The 19,468-nt window shown below is 44.4% G+C and overlaps 5 protein-coding genes across 9 annotated transcripts in view; 2 read left to right on the forward strand and 3 right to left on the reverse strand.

Moving 5' to 3' along the window:
• LOC134107492 (apolipoprotein D-like) lies at positions 1 to 12,918 on the reverse strand. 2 transcript variants are annotated; one of them, XM_062559296.1, is made up of 6 exons: positions 12,849 to 12,918; positions 1,975 to 2,036; positions 1,740 to 1,860; positions 1,533 to 1,654; positions 1,069 to 1,154; positions 1 to 545 (listed from the first exon to the last, which is right to left on the reverse strand). In XM_062559296.1, exons 3-6 carry the CDS (start codon positions 1,851 to 1,853, stop codon positions 313 to 315), a joined length of 555 nt encoding a protein of 184 aa, XP_062415280.1. In that variant the 5' UTR covers positions 1,854 to 1,860; positions 1,975 to 2,036; positions 12,849 to 12,918; the 3' UTR covers positions 1 to 312. The 2 variants fall into 2 exon arrangements, with proteins under 2 accessions (XP_062415280.1, XP_062415279.1); XM_062559295.1 differs by lacking the exon at positions 12,849 to 12,918 and having other exon boundaries at positions 1,975 to 2,074.
• Positions 2,466 to 12,510, reverse strand: LOC119198416 (apolipoprotein D). 4 transcript variants are annotated; one of them, XM_062559294.1, is made up of 6 exons: positions 9,305 to 9,629; positions 4,760 to 4,952; positions 3,904 to 4,047; positions 3,699 to 3,820; positions 3,236 to 3,321; positions 2,466 to 3,132 (listed from the first exon to the last, which is right to left on the reverse strand). In XM_062559294.1, exons 3-6 carry the CDS (start codon positions 4,015 to 4,017, stop codon positions 2,900 to 2,902), a joined length of 555 nt encoding a protein of 184 aa, XP_062415278.1. In that variant the 5' UTR covers positions 4,018 to 4,047; positions 4,760 to 4,952; positions 9,305 to 9,629; the 3' UTR covers positions 2,466 to 2,899. The 4 variants fall into 4 exon arrangements, with proteins under 4 accessions (XP_062415278.1, XP_037311452.1, XP_062415277.1 ...); XM_037455555.2 differs by lacking the exon at positions 9,305 to 9,629 and adding an exon at positions 12,342 to 12,510 and having other exon boundaries at positions 2,468 to 3,132; positions 3,904 to 4,023; XM_062559293.1 differs by having other exon boundaries at positions 2,468 to 3,132; positions 3,904 to 4,023; positions 4,760 to 4,819; positions 9,305 to 9,628.
• On the forward strand, positions 7,220 to 7,637 carry LOC134107493 (B-type lectin plumieribetin-like). Its single transcript, XM_062559299.1, has 2 exons — positions 7,220 to 7,328; positions 7,436 to 7,637. The coding sequence occupies exons 1-2, from the start codon at positions 7,239 to 7,241 to the stop codon at positions 7,610 to 7,612; spliced, it is 267 nt and encodes an 88-aa protein (XP_062415283.1). The 5' UTR covers positions 7,220 to 7,238; the 3' UTR covers positions 7,613 to 7,637.
• LOC134107513 (B-type lectin plumieribetin-like) lies at positions 8,680 to 9,137 on the reverse strand. Its single transcript, XM_062559351.1, has 2 exons — positions 9,048 to 9,137; positions 8,680 to 8,940 (listed from the first exon to the last, which is right to left on the reverse strand). Exons 1-2 carry the CDS (start codon positions 9,135 to 9,137, stop codon positions 8,680 to 8,682), a joined length of 351 nt encoding a protein of 116 aa, XP_062415335.1.
• The window catches only part of LOC119198415 (nuclear receptor-binding protein 2-like), a 19,078-nt gene continuing 12,283 nt past the window's right edge, over positions 12,674 to 19,468 (forward strand). The window contains exon 1 of the mRNA XM_037455551.2: positions 12,674 to 13,234. Within this exon, the coding sequence (XP_037311448.1) occupies positions 13,115 to 13,234 (120 nt within the window). The 5' untranslated portion in view covers positions 12,674 to 13,114. The remainder of the gene's footprint in view (positions 13,235 to 19,468) is intronic.

Raw genomic sequence — 19,468 nt, forward strand, 5'->3', positions numbered from 1 at the left:
CAGATGGTGATGATGTACTGACTGATTAAAGAGTGACCGAGTTATCTGATTAATTCAATGCAGATTTAATGAACCGACCCTTATGTTTGCTACCAGCACGGATGTGTTTGTTTTCTTTACTACACACATCATCACAACACAATAAACCCCCTTTGCAACTTTCTTTGAGCATTGATGTTTATTTATAGGTTTTGCAACAATATCCACAGTGGGGCGATGCTGGATAAATACTGGAAATCAAAGCGAACCACACTGAGATTCGATGGAGAGTATTGATCCCGAAACCGAGGCTCACCGGCCACAGGTGGACCTTCAGGTGTCCTTGCAGCCCGTCTGATCCGTGGGCTTCATCCTGTACAGGTCGATCCCCTCGTCCGTCAGCAGCTGCTCGGCGTATCTCACGGTCTCCCACGGCAGGAAGCGAGAGCGGCCCAGGACCCAGGCGTAGTCGTAGTGGAAGATGTTGAGGATGCTGGTGCAGGAGTAGACCACGGAGAGGCTGGTGTAGTCGGTGGTCAGGACCAGGTAAGGGCTGTAGGGCGTAACTGGGAGCAAAAGACAAAAAGTTCATTATGTGTTCTCCTAAAAAAAATTAAATACGAGTCTGTGCTCTAATATTTTGATTTAGTTCCAACTTTGACACATTTCCTTTCAGATCAAATAACACACACACAAAGGAGAGTGTCATCTGCATGTTGATGATACGGCGTTAAAAGAGCAGGCTCATTGTCCCTGTGGGGAGGAATCGAGAATGAACGACGTGTCTCTCAGAGTGACTCAATGTCCTCACAAAAGCACCGATGCGTCACTTGTCAGCCGATGACGTCATCATTCACAAGGTACGTGACCCTTTTTAAGCAGGATCAGCGCATAACTGAGCAATGAGGGGAAAGCCTTCCCACAGAAGCACTTTGTTTTTTACATTTTCTCCTTTAATTGTAAATATTTTATTTAAAACAAGAAAAAAAACAAAGAAACACAGGATTGCACAACTGACAAAGAAGAACAGAAAGGGGAGGAGGATAACGGCGAAGGTGACGAAGCAAAAAGATGAAGACGAGTGCTCACAATACGAGAAGCTGACTCCGAGTCTGGAAGGTTCTCTCTGGTCTTGAACCACTGCGGTTCCTTCTGCTAACCTCACCTTGTCTTTACTGAGGGGAAGAGGAACAAGACGTTAGAGCCACTAAATCGGCCAAGTGCGTGCTAACAGTCCAGACCAGTTTTAATCTCCCAGCATGCAAAGGGCTTTGTCATTAGTTCACGCATTCTTTTCCTCTGCTTAAATCTGACACTTACTACACATCTGCGGTGTCGTCCTTTCAGTCGTGACCACGTTCGAGCAAATTTCTCAATTGCCTTTAAATGCAAGGATGGGAAGAGCCGAAGGCACGAGTCCCACACAGAGGGTTTGCGACTTCACAGATAGCTTTCCACAACCCTTGAGTGGTATAAATCTTCTCATCCATCACGCTACGGAGTTATTGATAGTCTGAAAACATCAGCAGATAACCGGACGAGGCGTTACTCACCGGAGGCGGGAGGCCAGCACCTGGATGGTTCCATCTTTCCTGAAGGCGTAGTTGGCCTCGATGCACTTTCCTCTCTCGTAGGTCGAAGGGAGCTTCTCGATCTCGTACCACCGGCCCATATACTGTACACCAGAGAGGTGGCGTTAGTTCTGCGCGGTTCGGGGTCCACATCCACTGGGCAATACGAATGACCGTGGACGTGTTCACCTGTGGGAGGTTGAAGTTGGGCTGCACCTTGGGGGCAGGACAGCCCCCCCAATGGTAGGTCTGTGCGGACACCAGCGGCAGCAGCAGGAGGAGGAGGAGGTAGACCGCGGACATGTTTCACCTGAAGGTTCCAAAGTACCAAAAGTAGAAGAACTCTAAATGCCGAAAGATGTCAACGTAATGCTACATCTCCTCAGGAATAAAGCATCGAAATATAACCACACAAAGCTCTTACCTCAGGAGTACAAGGGTTAAAGATGTCTGTTGTCTGCATGTGCTGGTAAAAAGTGAGTGGAGCTGTGGGGACAGACACAGTCGAGATTGTTCCCGTTGTTTCCTTCCCTCGGCAGCAGGCTGCTCATTAGCTCCATGCTCATCACGTGGACGTGGGCTCAGTGTTTCATTCCCACAGCTCTAGTTTTTTTGTTCGTCAGCATAATTACTCATTTTATTTACTTTTGGTGCTGATTTCATTTTGGGAAGAAAAAAATCAGACCAAATCCAACTGGGAATGTTTAGGCTCAAGCTTTCAATCAGCAAATGACATTTGTTTTGTTTATTGATTGTTGTGATCTCACAATCAGAGCTGGTTAATGGACAAACATCTCCTTCCTTAAAGGATTTACGCTGTGACTTATTCTCCTGCCACAGTGGAAGCTTTGTACATCTCCACAATATTACATCACTCATACCCTCTACTTGCTGCTTAGTTATAGTCAGCACATAAGTAAAAAGTGACCAAATGACCTTCTGACTGAAGAGGTTTAATATATGAAGAAACATCCAACATGTTCTTTACCATCACCATTAAATATGTTTGATTCATTGTGGCGCTGTAGTACATTTCCATTTCCCATTACATAACATGCAGTAAAATCACGATACATTACACCCTTTGTAACTTCCTTGAGCATTGGTGGTTATTCGGGTTTTACAAATTCCACCTTCTCAATCATTAAAGCACAGACCGGCAGTTACTATGTGAATATAAGAATACAGGACACGAGGAATAGTTACAACATGATGCTGGTGAAAACTAGCAATCAAAGCTAAACATCCCAACATTTGTTGGCTACGATGATCACAAGACAAGGGACTGCTGATTGAGTATTGAGCCTCGCCCCGTGTTGTCCTCGGTCAAGTGGGGGTGGGGGGGGGGCCTAGTTGTCCCAGCAGCCCGTCTGATTCGTGGCCATCATCTTGCACACTTCGATGTTCTGCCTGGTCATCAGATCTTTGGCCTGGGCCACGGTCTGCTGAGGCAGGGAGCGAGACCGACTGAGGATCCAGGCGAAGTCGACGTGAAAAACGCTCAGGAAGCCGGTGCAGGAGTAGACAACGGAGTAGTTGGTGTAGTCTGTGGACAGAACCCAGTAAGGACCTCTGGGCGAAACTGGGAGACAAAAAGAGAGAGAGACGGGAGTTCATCAGACCCGGTGTCAACACCCCGAGGAAACGTGCGAGGAGGACGGCTGAAGACCAAGAAGAGTGCTCACATAAAGAGAAGCGGACGCCGAGCTTGGCGGGTTCTGTTTGGCTCAGAACCACCGCGGTGCCTTCTGCCACGTTCACCTCGCCGTCTCTGCGGGAAGCAACACACAAGTGGACTCCATCAAAAACCAACACGGCACTCCATCTGCAGCAGTGTGGGTGGACGCTAAATGTTTAAATAAACGCTTCTCAAAGTAGAGTGCCGTCCCCCCAGCATTCAGAGGGTTCTGTCTGCAGCTTGTTGGATTAGGAACATACTTCACAACAAGGTGTAGCGCCGCGTGACCAGCGATTGGCTTTTGAAATAGTCATTTCCCTTTGTGGATGTGTTGACCCAAAGCACACGTGGGCACAAAGAGAGCACTGAGCCGATGGAGGACGCGTCGACGATACCTTTCGAGAACCTTTGAGTGGTATAATACAATGAAATCAGTCAACAACAAAAAAAAAAAAACCCGGACTACTCACTCGAGCTGGGAGTTCAGCACCCGAACGGTGCCATCGCCGTTCAAGGTGTAGTTGGCCTCGATGCACGTTCCTCTCTCGAAGAAGGCGGGGAGCTTCTCGATCTCGTACCACAGGCCCAGATACTGTTACCAGACAGGTGGCGTTAGTTCTGCGTGCTTTCGGGTGCACATCCACCGCGCTCATGGATGATCGCAGGTGTGTTTACCTGTGAGAGGTTGAAGTCGGGCTGCACCTCGGGAGCAGGACAGCCCCCCCAATGGAAGGTCTGTGCGGACACCAGCGGCAGCAGCAGCAGCAGGAGGAGGTAGACGGCAGACATGTTCACCTGAAGGTGTCAAAAGTAGAAGAGCTAAATATGCAGAAGGGACATTAGTTATGTAGAAAGTTCCATTACAACATGTTAGTTGTTGACTAATTGACTGATTGTCACAGTTTTATTTGAGGTCAAATACACAACGTCTCACTCATTTGACGTCCCCTTGTATATTCTGTGCAGGGCGTGCCACATGACATCATCGATTCTCCGTAGAGATATGAATAGAGGTTGAATAGGATTCCACGGATTTGTGCAAAGAAAACACACCATTCTACTCTGTGTTTCCCTTTTAGTGCAGAAGCCGAGAATCTCATCTTTTCTATTGTTTCCTTTACACAACATCAGATGTTGTGGAACCCGTTCTTCTGGTTTCACGTAACAGCCGAACCTTTTAGACTTTTATCTTGTTGCGTAAATCAACAAACACAAGATGATGTCTTGTTTTTGATGAAATCAACACATAAGCTGCCCTAAAAGAAAAATAAACACTCAGAATGGTACACGATTTACAACGTCGTGTCTGTCACTGTTCCACGTGGTAACTGACGCGATAGAATTTAGATTCTAGCCCCATTCGCTACAAAGGAAATAAAACATTTTACAATAAAATGAGGGACAACAATTTTTTGGAGTGTTTGTCCAGTGCAAAAGAGTTTAAAAGAAATGGCCAAAATAAATCGTTTCTCTTGTCAAGTCCGCATGTTGACGTCATCCAGCCATGCCATGAAAGCTCAGGTGTTCTTACCTCAGGTAAAAGAGCGTTGAGGATGTAGGATGTCGGGTGCAGGTCTGGTGGAGTCAGCGACTGTTGATGAAATAAAATCCAGAAGAGACGGCTCGAGGTGGACGACCGACTGGGAGTGTGTTAACCTGCACTCTGTGTCACTCCCAGTGTCACATGACTCTTCGTGACCTGCATCTTATTCACAAGCACATGCCTAGGTTATGAAAACACAAACTCGTAAAACAAGTGCCGATTCTCAAGATGGAGTTGATTCTCATGATTTACTGCAGTCTGAACAAGACTAATGTAACACACAGGTATCCACTGATGGAAAGTATTGCTGTTGAAATAACACTTATTTATTACTTATTTGTTATGTTATGTGATGTGATTACGTGACCCAGGGGGACCGCGGAGGGACTGCATTGGGGTTGCGAAATCTTTGCGAATTTTTTTTCTATTTCTTTAATTTTGTAATTTTTTTTCAACCAATTTTTTTTCAACCAATTTAAATTGTATTTTTGAACCCAACATATTGTAGCTGTGAAATATTTTAATAAGTTGTTATAAATTGTTAGCTCAGTTTTGTATGCAAGATGCATGTTTATAAGTGGCAGTGGCAAGGCCCCCGTGTACCTTGCACGTGTTAAAATTAAAATGTTAATGAATATCTGAATCTGGGTATTATTTGAATAGCTTAGTATTGAATGCACAATAACAGTAGCTATGTTAATACATGGCACTAGGTCCAGTAGAGGGTCCTTGCTCCATCTTGCCATTAGTTTGGAAACGTGGAAGACCTTCAGTCTGCATATTTGTTGAATTATGCATTTTCTCTGTAAAAAAGGTTTGTACAAATCAGTTCATTTTCAGGAATTAACTTGGAATTACTGCACAAGTAACACAATTGTTGAAGCTTCATTGATAAAAAATTCATACATTGAGTGGCAGGAGCCACTTTCTTGTGTTCTAAACAACCCTGGAACATCTGCAGGAGGCAACACACCGGGAAGACTCAACCCACCCGGACACAAACCCGGAAGTGAGGGGTCAACAAAAGACCGACCTAAACCAGGAAGTGAGGGGTCAACAGAAGCCCGACCTAAACCAGGAAGTAAGTGGTCAACAAAAGACCGACCTAAACCAGGAAGTGAGTGGTCAACAAAAGACCGACCTAAACCAGGAAGTGAGTGGTCAACAAAAGACCGACCTAAACCAGGAAGTGAGGGGTCAACAAAAGACCGACCTAAACCAGGAAGTGAGGGGTCAACAAAAGACCGACCTAAACCCGGAAGTGAGGGGTCAACAGAAGCCCGAACCCAAAAAGACAACAAAACAAAAATTCTAAATCAACATGAAGAAGACGGTCAAAACGGGACTGGAAAACAAAGCTCATGTATTTCCTCCTCATTCTTCTGATTGCTGGTGGTGAGTCACTGCCTCACTTACAGGTGAAACTCGAAAAATTACAATATCGTGGAAAAGCTCATTACTTTCAGTAATTCAACTTAGAGCAGCTTCAACAGTGGAGAGAAGCTTTAACATCAGAGCTTCCCCGTGGTTGACAACACCGTACAAGGGAGGCGGGGAGCAGAAATGGTATGTTCAAATAAGTCACACTTTGACCTCCCCCCCGCCTCACCTCACCTCACCTCAGTCTGACTGTAAGCAGAACATAGTGCGATTGGGGTTTTCCATTTGTGGTTAACACTTTCCCAGAGAGACAGAATGCTGCGATCACGGTTCGGCGAGTGAAAGAATGCTGGCATCATCTGTGTTTATCTTGATCTCGATGGCTGTATCGCTCCCTTCTAATACTCGGTATCGAGATGCTGCCATGACTAACAATTTCCAAGGTACCAACAGGATTCTCTACAAGACGATGAGAATTGCTCTTGATTCCCTGACAGATTATATCGAGGCCTCAATGGACTCATTTGAAAAGAATTCTGAAACCGGATTATGAAACATTAATGATATCCGTCAGAAATTGCTGTGATGAAGTGATTAAATAATAAATAGAAGTATTAGAGCTGTAAGATATTAATTTCTCCTTTATGATTTTACACATTGGACACATAAATAAGAAATCTTGACCTTTTTTATATGTTTTTCAATTGGAGTTTGTTTGAACATTCTTTTATTTTTTCCTTTTTAATTAGTAGTTATACTTAAACAGGAGGGACATGTTGGAAAGTAATACTGACTAATGTTCCACCTTAGTCAGTATTACTTAGACAACAGAAAGTCTTTCTGTTCTGGGTCAAATGATAATCCAGATGTTTTTGCGTCGAGGTTTATAATCTCGTGATGCCAAAGCTATACGTCCGAGACTTGAAACGTTGTCTCTTGCGTTCTCATATACTGAGTGCAAGCAAAACGACAGAGAAGGGGGGCTGAGTCCCCCTTTGTTTGAATCCAAACGTCCTGACCACCATGTTTTCAAAGCATTTTCAATGTTTCAGACGAAAACAACGGACTTTTTTCTTGTTGCAGAATCATGAGTAAGAACTACTTGTCCAAAAACGATGAACTCCGCAAGGGAGACTTTCTGGTCTCCAACAACAGGGAGTGGAAGGCCGTCTTCCAGGTGAGTGACTCTCAATGCGTGTGTGTGTGTGCTGCCGTCACTCGTCATGAGCCTGGTCCTCGTGAAGGTGAAATATTCTGATAATAGTCACTTTTTCCCGCCTGCAGGAGGATGGCAACTTCGTCCTCTATGGCTGGAAGCCTGCGTCACCCAAGTGGCACACAAACTCCTACAGACCCACATCCAACATGTGCCGCCTTCACCTGACCGATGAGGGAAAACTGGTGGTCAGCAGGGAGGGTGAGGAGGTCTGGAACTCCGGTGAAAACGAAGGCATGACGTGATTCATTGTGAACGTTGCGCTTTGAGATCAGCTTGAAGTACCAGTAAACCTTCCTCCTGTATAATCTGAGATTAAATAAAAGACATTTGTCACAAAGCATGAATGAGTTTCTTCTCTTTGTGGTGATGAAGTGTGTCTCTGCACCTCACGTTCTCATTATGGAGTAGGAAACCCTGAGTGAGAGTTGCATCATCAGATAAGAACGTCATTGATGGTACATGAAAAAAAACAGTTTGAGAAAAACATTTAAAATGGGGGAAAAAATGTGATGAAAGAAAAATCCCAATATATTCCGTGGAAACAAAGTCAAGCAATTGGGTTAAAAAATGTCAAAATATATTAAATGGAAATATATAATGAAAACAATGTTATAATATATTCGATCAAAAAATGCCACGGAAAAAAATAAGTCAACTTATGCCAAAAATGTCAAAAATAGAAAATAAAGTCTAAATCTCAGTTTAGATCCCTAAAATGGATCTTATGAATCTGTGAGGATGTGAAGGTGCACAACCTATGACTTAGTGCTGCCACCAGGTTGTGCTCTTACTATAAGTCTACATTTTTTTTCATGAGCAGGATGTTATGAGACATGAGAGTCTCATGTGTCTCCTGATGGGACATTTGGAGCCGATTAAAGAAAGGACAGGCAACCACTTCCTGTCCAGAGGTCTCCTGTCTTCAGCACGATCTGCCGACTATGTCAGCAGGAGTTTACATGGTAAATCTTTGTTGATAATCTTAATCCAGCTTGTTTGTCCAAACAGTTTGTCTTTTTTCTTCTGACTTTAACACAACTCACATTTCTCCGTTTTTGAGTTCATCACAAATGTGGCTAAGTAACACCGTGTATGGATTCATTGTGTTAAACTTTCGCTCTGTTTTAAGTCGCAGAGTTGTTTGTTCACAAGGACCCGAGATGCAGAGACACACTTCATCACCACAAAGAGACACCACACTTATTCTTTTGTGCTTTGTGACAAATGTCTTTTATTTAATCCCAGATTATACAGGAGAAAGGTTTACTGGTACTTCAAGCTGATCACAAAGCGTAACGTTCACAATGGATCACTTCTTGCCATGGTTTTGATCGGAGTTCCAGACCTCCTCACCCTCCCTGCTGACCACCAGTTTTCCCTCATTGGTCAGGTGAAGGCGGCACATGTTGCTCGTAGATTTGGAGGAGTTTGTGTGCCACTTGGGTTGGTCACACTTGTTGTACATGACCAGGTTGCAGTCCTCCTGCATGCACACGCGCATGCCGTCTGTCCCGTAAGTGTCTGAAGCCCACACAGGCTTCCAGCCATAGAGGACAAAGTTGCCGTCCTCCTGCAGGCGGGAAAAAGTGACTATTATCAGAATATTTCACCTTCACGAGGACCAGGCTCATGACGAGTGACGGCAGCACACACACACACACATTGAGAGTCACTCACCTGGAAGACGGCCTTCCACTCCCTGTTGTTGGAGACCAGAAAGTCTCCCTTGCGGAGTTCATCGTTTTTGGACAAGTAGTTCTTACTCATGATTCTGCAACAAGAAAAAAGTCCGTTGTTTTCGTCTGAAACATTGAAAATGCTTTGAAAACATGGTTTGTTATTTGGTTTTCCGTTTCATTTGTACAACAGTGTTAAACCTTTCAAATTTGATCATAAAGTTATGATCCAATAATGTAAAAGTATAGAATACTTACAAGGTTGGAGATTCAGTCAAACTGCCAGCTGAGCAAAATGGGTGATGTGCAGCAAGTGAGATTTCCTTCCACTTTTTATACACATGAGCTTGGGGTGGAAAGAGGAAGGGGAGTGACACTTTATGAGAACTGGCCTTGGTGAAGGTCAATTATTCTTATAGCAGTCAAATGTCTCTTTTTACAATGTGCCGCCTTCACCTGGCCAATAAATGAATACGAGTTGTGTTAAAGTCGGTTAGCAAGGCATTTTTTTTAGTAAAGCACATTTCGACAACAAGGCATTTCAAATAGCTTCACATAAAACCATTAAAAAAAACATCCAAACAAGGAGATGTAAAAACAGTTAAGAACATGGAACATTGAAACACGTTAAAATATGTTAAAAATAAAAATAGAAGAAAGCTTCTTTAAGAATTCAGAAATTGCTTCTTTTAGGGTTCCTAAAAGAAGCAAGTTTAAAGATAAACAGTTTGGATAAACAAGCTCAATTAAGATTTTCCTCAACTATTTATCATACCATGTAAACTCCTGCTGACACAGCGGGCAGATCGTGCTTTTTTTTAATAGTAGACCAAAGCCTTAATGCTGCCGTGGTTTCTGAGTCGATGAAAGAAGACATGTCACTCCCTTCTGTGTCCTCCCCCTTAGAGCTTAGATGTATAATGTATATGATCAAAATACACTTATGTTGGTGCACAAGTAATAAACTCTTCATGTGAACCAAAATAAACACAAGTTGAAGACCAAATTCAATTAGTTATATGGTCACTGTGTATATGTATAATAGTTTATTTCAGCTATTGTGGAATTGTGTATTTTTTCTGTGAGTTGAAGACGGCACATAAACCCCCCCCCCCCCCCCCCCATGCAGGTGCGTGAGTCAGCCTTGTTGAAGAGGACCAGGTTGCACTCGTCCTGCCCTGCGGAGGCGGAGGACATCCGGTTTGTACGTGTCTGAAGCCGCGGAGGACAAAGTTACCGTCGCCCAGCAGACTGTAAACAGACATTTGGCTGTTATCACAATCGTTTACTTTCACAAAGACCAGTGCTCATGTAAAGTTAAATTGTTCTGATAACAGTCAAATGTCTCTTTTTCACCGCCTGCAGGAGGATGGTAACTTCGTCCTCTATGGCACACAAACTCCTACAGACCCACATGCAACATGTGCCGCCGTCACCTGACCGATGAGGGGAAAAGTGGTGGTCAGCAGGGAGGGTGAGGAGGTCTGCAACTCTGATAAAGACCATGGCATGAAGAGATCCATTGTGAACGTTGATCATGAAGTGTGTCTCCCATGGAGAAAAAAAAGTCACATTTATTTTATGTCCCACAAGGTAATGGAGAAAAAGTTACAAATATTTAAAAAAATAAAAATCTCTTAAATGTTTGGCAAAACAGGTATTGATGGATGTTTGATAGAAAAGTCAAAAAGCATTAGGTCAAAAATTGTCATATCAAAGAAGAATGAGTTAAAAAACATATTTAGTTGAAAAACGGTCAAAATGTACAGGGTCCAAATGTCTTTGAAAGAAGTTAAAATACTTTAAATGGAAAAATGTGATGAAAGAATAATCTAAATATATTGCGTGGAAAATAAAGTCTAAATATATTTATATACAAATAGTATTGCCGATTTGAAGCCCTTAAAATGGATCTTATGAATCTGTGAGGACGTGAAAGTGCACAACCAATAACTTAGTGCTGCCACCAGGTTGTGCTCTTACTATAATTCTAAATTGTGTTCATTTAGAGCAGGATGTTATGACACATCAGAGTCTCATGGTGAGACATTTGGAGCCGATTAAACAAAGTACGGCCGACTTACAACTTCCTGTTTGATGGGGAATGGTGTCTTATTTGCTGCCCAGGCCAAGCATACATGTTCACTGCTACAGTCTCAAGTCAAGAGTATGAAGTTGTTTGGATTCAACCGGAGTGGTGGAGGTGTACTGCATCTAGTAAACTCATGCAACCACTTTAAATGTGCAATCTAGTAACTTTAACTGTATTTCTGTTTATTCTACAGAGTATCATTAAATGCTGGTGGATTAAACTGACAGAAAGGTCAGGGGATCAGAATGTTTTCTATTGGACTTCAAATAATAAATCAATGTTCACGACAACGTGACAGAGAAAGGGACCTTTTTGTCATCCGAACTGTTCCATGTGTACATTGGAAAACCACATGGATGTAACGCCAATGAGTCTGAAAAACGGAAAGAAAGTGCAACGGAAGAAGTCACTGCAACTGCAACAAGGCACCACATGATGTCCCACTAACCCCACTGCAGTTTGTGTGACTCACCTTCAACGGATACACCTGCACATCAAACAGCATCAAGTTACTTTTGATTCATTCATCTATAAGAGACAAATACTTCTCTAAAAGTATAAAACTTTCTTCTCCATATTTTTATTTTTTCCATAATTTTAATGAGATTATGGCTTGATATCTTATAACCTCTTCTTTTAAATTAATAAAATTACGACGGGGCTTTGTGAGCTACCCTGTGTTCATTTTCTGTTTTTCTATAGATATATTAGGCTTTTCTTTGGGCTACATTGTTTGAATGTATGTAGGGCTAGGATTTCTCTATTTGTGCCACGTAGGTTGGCCCTGCCTTTGTGTCTGTATTCATGAAAGCCTGTTAGAATACTGGCCCTGCTTATTAAGGAACAATGGCTCTTTCTCTTTTTATTAACATAATACACAACTAAGCCCTTCTGCACTGTTCCGGTCTGAGGGGACTATTTCTGCACTCTGGGTCTGAAACTAGATTTTAGAATGCTGTCATAAATAAACCACTTATTTTCAAATATTCACCAAAACCAGAAAAGAATCAAACCAAAATAAAGGACATATCTCCAAACTAGACCCGGATAGGACAAAATAGGTATGATGTGAAATCAAATTAATCAGAATCAGAACTGTTTCTTAATTAAATATTGAAAAACAAACAGTATATGAAAACAAGTTTGTTAGTAAGACAAATTAAACATGTTTAAATGTTATATGTTACATAACAAAATACGAACTGTGCCCCAGTCTGGTTTAGATTGAAGGGAATCCATGAGCCGCCATCGCTGCAAAATCTTACGTGACGTACGTGACGTGACTCTTGTTAAACGGCTCTGGTTTCGTGAACGCTCACGTTTTACGTCGAGCGACCACTTTACGTGCGCGTTCTTGTTTTTTTTGTGTGTGTTGGTTTTGTGTCTTCCGACCCGTGTCAAAGCGCCCCGTGCGCGCATACACGTGACTCCACGCTACTCCTCTCTCTCTCTCTCTCTCTCTCTCTCTCTCACTCTCTCTGACGCGTGGAGGACGGTCCGTCACATTAAACAAAAAAAACCCGGAGGTGCGCGAGGACCACAGCGACCCGAACACAAAGAAAAACACATTTTGTTTTTTGTGCATAAAGTCCGGGATTCGTTTTCCTCCACCGCGTCCTCTCCGGTCCGGAGAGCCAGCAGCGTGCAGCCTGCGTCGCTAGTGTGTGTGTGTGTGTCTGCAGGAGGTGTCTGTGTGTGTGTGTTTTTTACCGGTATCATTTTTTTTCTTCCTGCAACATGTTTTGAGCGCAAAGAGGTCTGAAACGCGGCTGCTGTCGTCGGGTGGAGACGGGTGGGGGGGGTGTTCTTCATTGCGCATAGGAGCGGCGGATCGTCTCTGCTGGACCCGGCTCCGCGGCGCTCCACGGAGGGAGCCGGAGAAGAAGCTCTTCTGTGGGAGGCGGCGGCGGGAGGAGGAGGAGGTGTTTTTTTCTTTCTCGGAGAATCAAATCTGGAAATACACGGCGGTTGAAAAAATGACGATGTCCGTCCCGGAGAGGAAATCAGGATCGGAGGGAAAGGAGGAGGAGAGCGAGGATGAGAGCGAGATCGTGGAGGAGAGCCCGTGCGGCCGCTGGCAGAAACGGAAAGAGCAGGTTGGTCCCTGTGTGTGTGCGTGCGTGTGCGTGTGCGCGCGCGCTTCCTTGAGATGCAATCGCTCGGGCGATCAGGTAACGACACCCTGGTTTCCCCCCCCCCCCCCCCCCCCCGTGCTCGCGCTGGACATCCTCTGTTACGCAACTCCTGAGTCACACCGCGGTCCGGTGGTCACCATCCGCGCCACGAGCCCCGCGCGACGCCGCAGACATCCGGCCCCCGCAGAGGGGTCGGAGAGTTGGCTCAACTGTCCAAACACTTGCTGGTATCAGTGATGCTTTCTTTAAGCTTGTATATAATCAACGTTTTTGGATCGCTGGTTGGACACGAGACGCCCCCTTTGTTTGAGTTAATGTACAGTGATGCGTTTAATGCACAAAACTATGAAGGTGAATCCATGTGTAGGATTAGCTGCAAATCATCACATTTAAGAAGCCAGGACAGTTTGGTATTCTACTAGAGTAAAGGTTTAACAAAATGGGTCTTTCCATTTTCCCTCACTCCACTAACTGAGTAATCAAGTATTTTTTCAGCTCCTATTCTTCTATTTTTCACAGAGCCTCAGATGGATTTTACCATCCAGATTCACATATTTCAGGAAACAGAAAAGAGAGGGGCAGGTATTTGGTGCAACTCTTTTCTTTCCCCTTGACGCTCCGCTCCAGACGATACATTTCCAGGATTAAAGGGGGGGGGAGGAACCCGATGGCCTTGCATCAAGCTACTTCAACCACAAATATCCCCGTTTGTTTACACATCTCCCTGTGCAGCACGTCCCTGGGCATTAACAAAAAAAACTCCAGCTATTATCACAGCCAATAAACAGCCAATCCAAAAGGCGTTTTTTTTTAGTGAGGGAGTGGGCGTCGGCCACACTAACCGGGTCCAGATAAAGTTAACAGTTTGGAGTTGGAGGTTATCTCCGGAACGCACACGCCGCGACCACGTGACCTCTCTGCTCTTTCTGTGTTGTCGAGCACTCTCTCTCACACACACACACACACACATAGCCTTCACCACCCTGGTGTTGTTCCACCCATCGATTCTTTCGGTGCTGCCATTTGTCCATTTAACCCCCCCCCCCGAACCCCCCTGCTGAGAGCATCCGACACGTAGGGCCGGTCGCTGATACAGATCAGGACATCTGTACTTTTCGGATAAACGTAACATAAAACTACCAGATTTATCCTTCCTACTTCCTTCCTTCCTACTGATTTAAAGACAAAAGTCCTTATTCAGGAACCTAAATGAGCCAATTTGGATTATATAATAATTATCAGTACTTTTGTCAGTTGCTTGATTCCCACTGGTTTATACTGGGTTTTATTTGTTTGGCAGAAAACATGCAACGGGATGGAATATTTTGACCATACACATTCGGCCAATTACATTTAAAGAAATATCAAATGTCCCTCGTAGCGCTGCACACCAGGAGAGAAGCCCTTCAGTGGTTCACTTGGGTTTCGGGTTATTGTCGCTTGCATACCTCCCTCTATTAGATTTAGCCTCTAGTAGCCTTTCCTAAAATAAAAAGTTGCAAAACGAGGCACAAAACATTCGCCTCGGGCCGAGAATAACTTAAATTAAACCCCGCGTGGCATCACCCCCCCTGTTTGCCAACGGGCCCCGGCCCGGTCAGAACAGTACCCGTCTTGGTGCTGAGGGCAGTTCGTGGGTTTCGGTTGTCGCCCCCCCCCCCCCCTCCCACCAGGCCTGCGTCCGAGCGCTCTGTAAATAAGTCAGTGGGGGAAAGTTCAGGGGACGCTCGGCTCCGTCTGCCGGATAATACAATAAACACGGGTCACGTGGTGCTGTTTTCTCAGGTGGGAACGGTTTAAGTTCCTTTTTAAGTGGATGAACGCGTCGCCCTTCCCGAGTCGGCCTCGACACACTGAGCGTTTGAGGTTTGTTATGCAAAGTCTCTCCCGGCTCAGGTGCTTTCTTTGTGCGGGGGGGGGGGGGGGGGGCCGTAGTTACAACACAAGATGCAGCAGCGAGTTAATGAAGCCGCGCGCGGTTTAACACCCAGTTACACTCTGTTCCAGGAAGCCATCGATTGACATTGTTGTGGATCACTGTGGACGTTCTGCTTCTCTCTTTGTTGATGGGATTTTGCAGGGACAAACCTCGTGCTTATATTATTTCAAGAAGTGTTGCACAAACTGAACAGAAATCAAGACATTTGGGTTTTAAACCGTGAGACAAAGGTACAGAACGAAGTGAGAGGTAAAGATGCATTCTGCTGCACTAAAACCCGTACCGCCACATTCTGGGTCGTGACCCTCCGGAAAAAAAAGATTGTTTTCTGAGAATTAATTTATTATGTGATCGGCTTCAGGGGAAATAGCGGGTCTGAGTTCATCCCGCCTTAACTGAGCCTGACGGAAAGAAGTCGCTAGTGACCTCCTTCCCTCTTTTTTTTTTTAATCAACAAAAACCCTGAGATTCAACTTTGTAGCTCAGAGCTAACTAACCGTTTCCCCAAATGGCTCCGGTTCCCTTTTCTAAAGAGTGATAGTGATACCAGCACAGTGGGAGTCCACCCTGCCCCGACACACTGGGCTCTCTTTGAGTATAGGTTGGCTTTTACAGAAGGTTATCAAAGCTGAATAATAACACACTGACGGCATTCAAAATGAAAGGGTTAAAAAGCTACTCTGTTAAGGTTTACGCAGGAATGAATGAAATCCTATAATTTCCCCCCCCAAACGATTTACAAAAAACAAGCGCACAATGTCCGGCTTTATGACCAATAGGGTCACATGTTGTTATGGTAAAATATTAACGTCTAATCAGGGAGGTTTTGCTCCTGAAACACACAGGTTGTCTTGTTCTGAAGGGCGGAGCCTCTACGGCGGGACGTGAAACGCGCGATCTGAAACCAGCGGAACAACAAGTCATCACAGAGGCACATTGCTATTTTCGTGTCATGCCGTGGCTTGCAGTGAGCACGGCTTGCCCCCGAGGGGGCAGCCTCCGGAATGAGTCGCAAGTGTTGAGAGCGTGTTTTTGCTGCCTTGACAGCTGACCCCCCCCCCTCCCCCCCTCCCCACTCGCGAGAAACGACGTGCACTCTGAGATTTCCCAATCAGTGAAACAACGGCGTAATCAAGGCGACTGTGATTCCAGGAAACTCGTTCACACCCACTTCATTCCTCGAGTACGAGGATAACGGGCCGGAAGTCACTCGGCAACGATCCGATGGAGGTTCGTGGATCCGGGGGACTGCGGGGGTTCCCTGGACTTCTCATCCAACCCCGCACTCGGATATTCATGGTGCCCAGAGGGTGACTCGTGATGACTTTTTCCGTAGCAACATTAAACCGGTCAAAGCTCTCCATTTGCTGTCAAATACCCGAATAACTCCTGTATAGATACACACAGAGGTTAGCGTGGATATTCATGGTTCCCAGAAGATACGTCCTGATGACTTTTGTCTTTACCTATTACTCCACTACTTGATTGCTTTAGTGTTTAAGTGTGTCTTGCCATGATCCCCACAGGATGGATCTTAATATCTTATATATATCTTAATATGGATCCTAATAACTTTTGATAATCGCTGACTCATCGAGCGCCGGCAGCGGGTCCGGATTGAATTTGGACCACGCTTTGGTTTATAACTTCACGGTTTATAGCCACGGAACTGGTCGCGTCTGTTGCCATTGAGACAAGCAAGTTGTTTGGATAATGAAGGTCGGTTTTGCTTTAAGCTTTTGATCACAGCGCCACAGACTTTTCCCCCATTGACTCGCATCGCAGCACCTGCATGAGGACTTTGAGGTGCCCCTTTACTTATTGGTTGGTATCTAGACAAAGATGCTATTACTGACCTCCATCTTAGAGTAAATGTCCACCTTCAGACACAGACACACCCACACTGTTCTCATCGGCTTGTAATATTGAGTGCATTCCAGGAGTTGATTATAGAGGAGGTGTGGTGTCTGCAGATTTATTGCAGGTTGACAAGAGGAGAGGAGGAAAAAATGCTTCATGCAGCAGAGTACCTCCGCTCAAAGTTTATTTTGCATTTGCAAGATAATTGAATTAGAAAGACAATGTAGGTCTTGTCTCCGTTGGACCTTGAATATTGGTTCGAGGCTTCAAACTTTCAGAAACTAACTCAACTTTGGGCAATAAATGGCAGAAGTGTCAACAAACTGAACAAGATTATGGGTGTTAATGATTAACCTTTAAACCATTAACACGCTGCTGAAGTACATCATAACTACATAAAGAAAATAAAAGCTCAACTAAACGGATCTCAAAGATGCTCATTGGGCTTTTTGGTGAGAAACAGTGACCTTACACAACGTTTGTAGTAGTTACTGGACGTGACATGATGGTTTATTCATTAAAAGAATCAGAACACCATAATATTTGTGCTAAATTGAATCTCTTGCGTTCAGGTTTGAAGACACCAGGTGCATTAGCTGAGCCATTTAGTTTAGTAGTTTACTGAATGCGTCTTATGACAGTTAAGAACAACAAATACACCAAAGAACTAGATACAAACGCTTTAAACGATGTTTCTGAATAACGTTTTATTTCCACATGTGAACAAACCTCACATCAGCCATTCGTATCTGACCTTTTTTTTTTGACCTCGGAGTGTTTACATGTTTCGATTCGTAGCCATGTGAGTTGTAAAATGTGAGCGTGTTGGAGCCTTCGGGCGAGGTCATCGGATCTGACGGGACGTACAGAGAGAGAGAGAGAGAGAGAGAGAGAGAGAGAGAGACCCGTCAGCGTTTTCCACTCCAGTCCCGTGAAATGGAGCCACACCGGTTTTCTGCCAGTCGGTCCGGGGAAGCTGGCGTGAAAAGGAATCCTCTAGGAATGGCAGCCGTGGCGGCAGGCTTTGAAACGGAGTCCTGAGTGGTTCACGTCAGAGGACTTTGAGGCCTCAGGCAGGATCAGTCAGAAGAAGGCCCGGCTAGGCACATCCGTAAGAACGTACATAAAGGTGTGTACCAACTTACGACGTACAAAAGTGGAAACCCAGCCGGGGGATACACCCCGATACACATGCAACGCTTTGACCTGTGATTCTGATGCACAGTACAATGGTCTTAGGCCCAGTCTAGTGCCTACCTTGCACTATAATGCAGATGCTTTAATAAAGCTCAGACTGCACAGAGCCAAAAGAGACTTCATCAACATTAAAGGTGCAGTTATATTGCTTTTGTTATTGTTTAACCCGGCCCGGCTTTAATGCAAAGGTCAATGTCCTCTACCTCCTCACACCTGCCCAGGTGTTACATGATATTAATGTATGCATGTGTGAGCATCAAACAATAAAAATTGCACCTTGTGGGTGCTCCGAGCGCTGCAGGCGGGTGAGAAAAGGTTGCTTAAAGCCTCCAATAATGCAACTAACTCTGCAAAGACTTGTATGTTGTTACTACCATCAAAGGAGGGATACTACACAAATGTTACACGCACACACACCTCTTTACGGCTTCAAAGAGAGATTTCTTCTATTTTTTTGACCGGCTGATATGAAATCTCTGTGTGCACAGATATGATATGTTCCAATGCCCTTAAACACGATGGCTCCTATCTTTGTGTGTGTGTGTGTGTGTGTGTGTGTGTGTGTGTGTGTGTGTGTGTGTGTGCATAAATATGCACATGGAAAGTGTGTTGCAAGAATTGGACTTTGTTAAGGAACATTGTGCACATTTTTATTGTTATGAACCTGATCTCTATTTCTATTCTAGGTATTTTTATTCTTAAGTTCTCAGCTGCCCCTATTTTGTACAATGAGATAAAATATGGTCAGAAATGGCAACAATTCATCATTCCATTGACTTAAACAAAGAATCTAAAATAGTTCAAAACTTCCAGCAAAGCAATATTGAATCTATTTTTTTCTCAAAACAGTTCAGGTTGTATATGAAAATTCTAAAATCAAACTTTGAATGCGTCCGTGTTGTTCGGCTGAGATTGATGAAGGTTCATTCTCGAGTTGAATTAGACGTGCATCCCGGCAGCCGTCGATCGGTTCATCAGCTGATGAATTAAATATGGAGCCGGTAAATGAAAAGCTCCCCCCCCCCCCCTGCACTGCACAGGGATGATCAGGCCTGCAGCTTCCATCCAGGACAGGGGTCATGTCCTCTGAATTTCCACTTTGCCCATCGTGGTGGTGATGATGATGATGATGATGAGGAGGAGGAGGTAATGTGATTGTTGTGAAATCCAATTTGAGCCGCTAATAAACCTCCGAGCTC

This window comes from Pungitius pungitius, chromosome 19 (genome assembly GCF_949316345.1).
Source record: "Pungitius pungitius chromosome 19, fPunPun2.1, whole genome shotgun sequence".
NCBI lineage: Eukaryota > Metazoa > Chordata > Actinopteri > Perciformes > Gasterosteidae > Pungitius > Pungitius pungitius.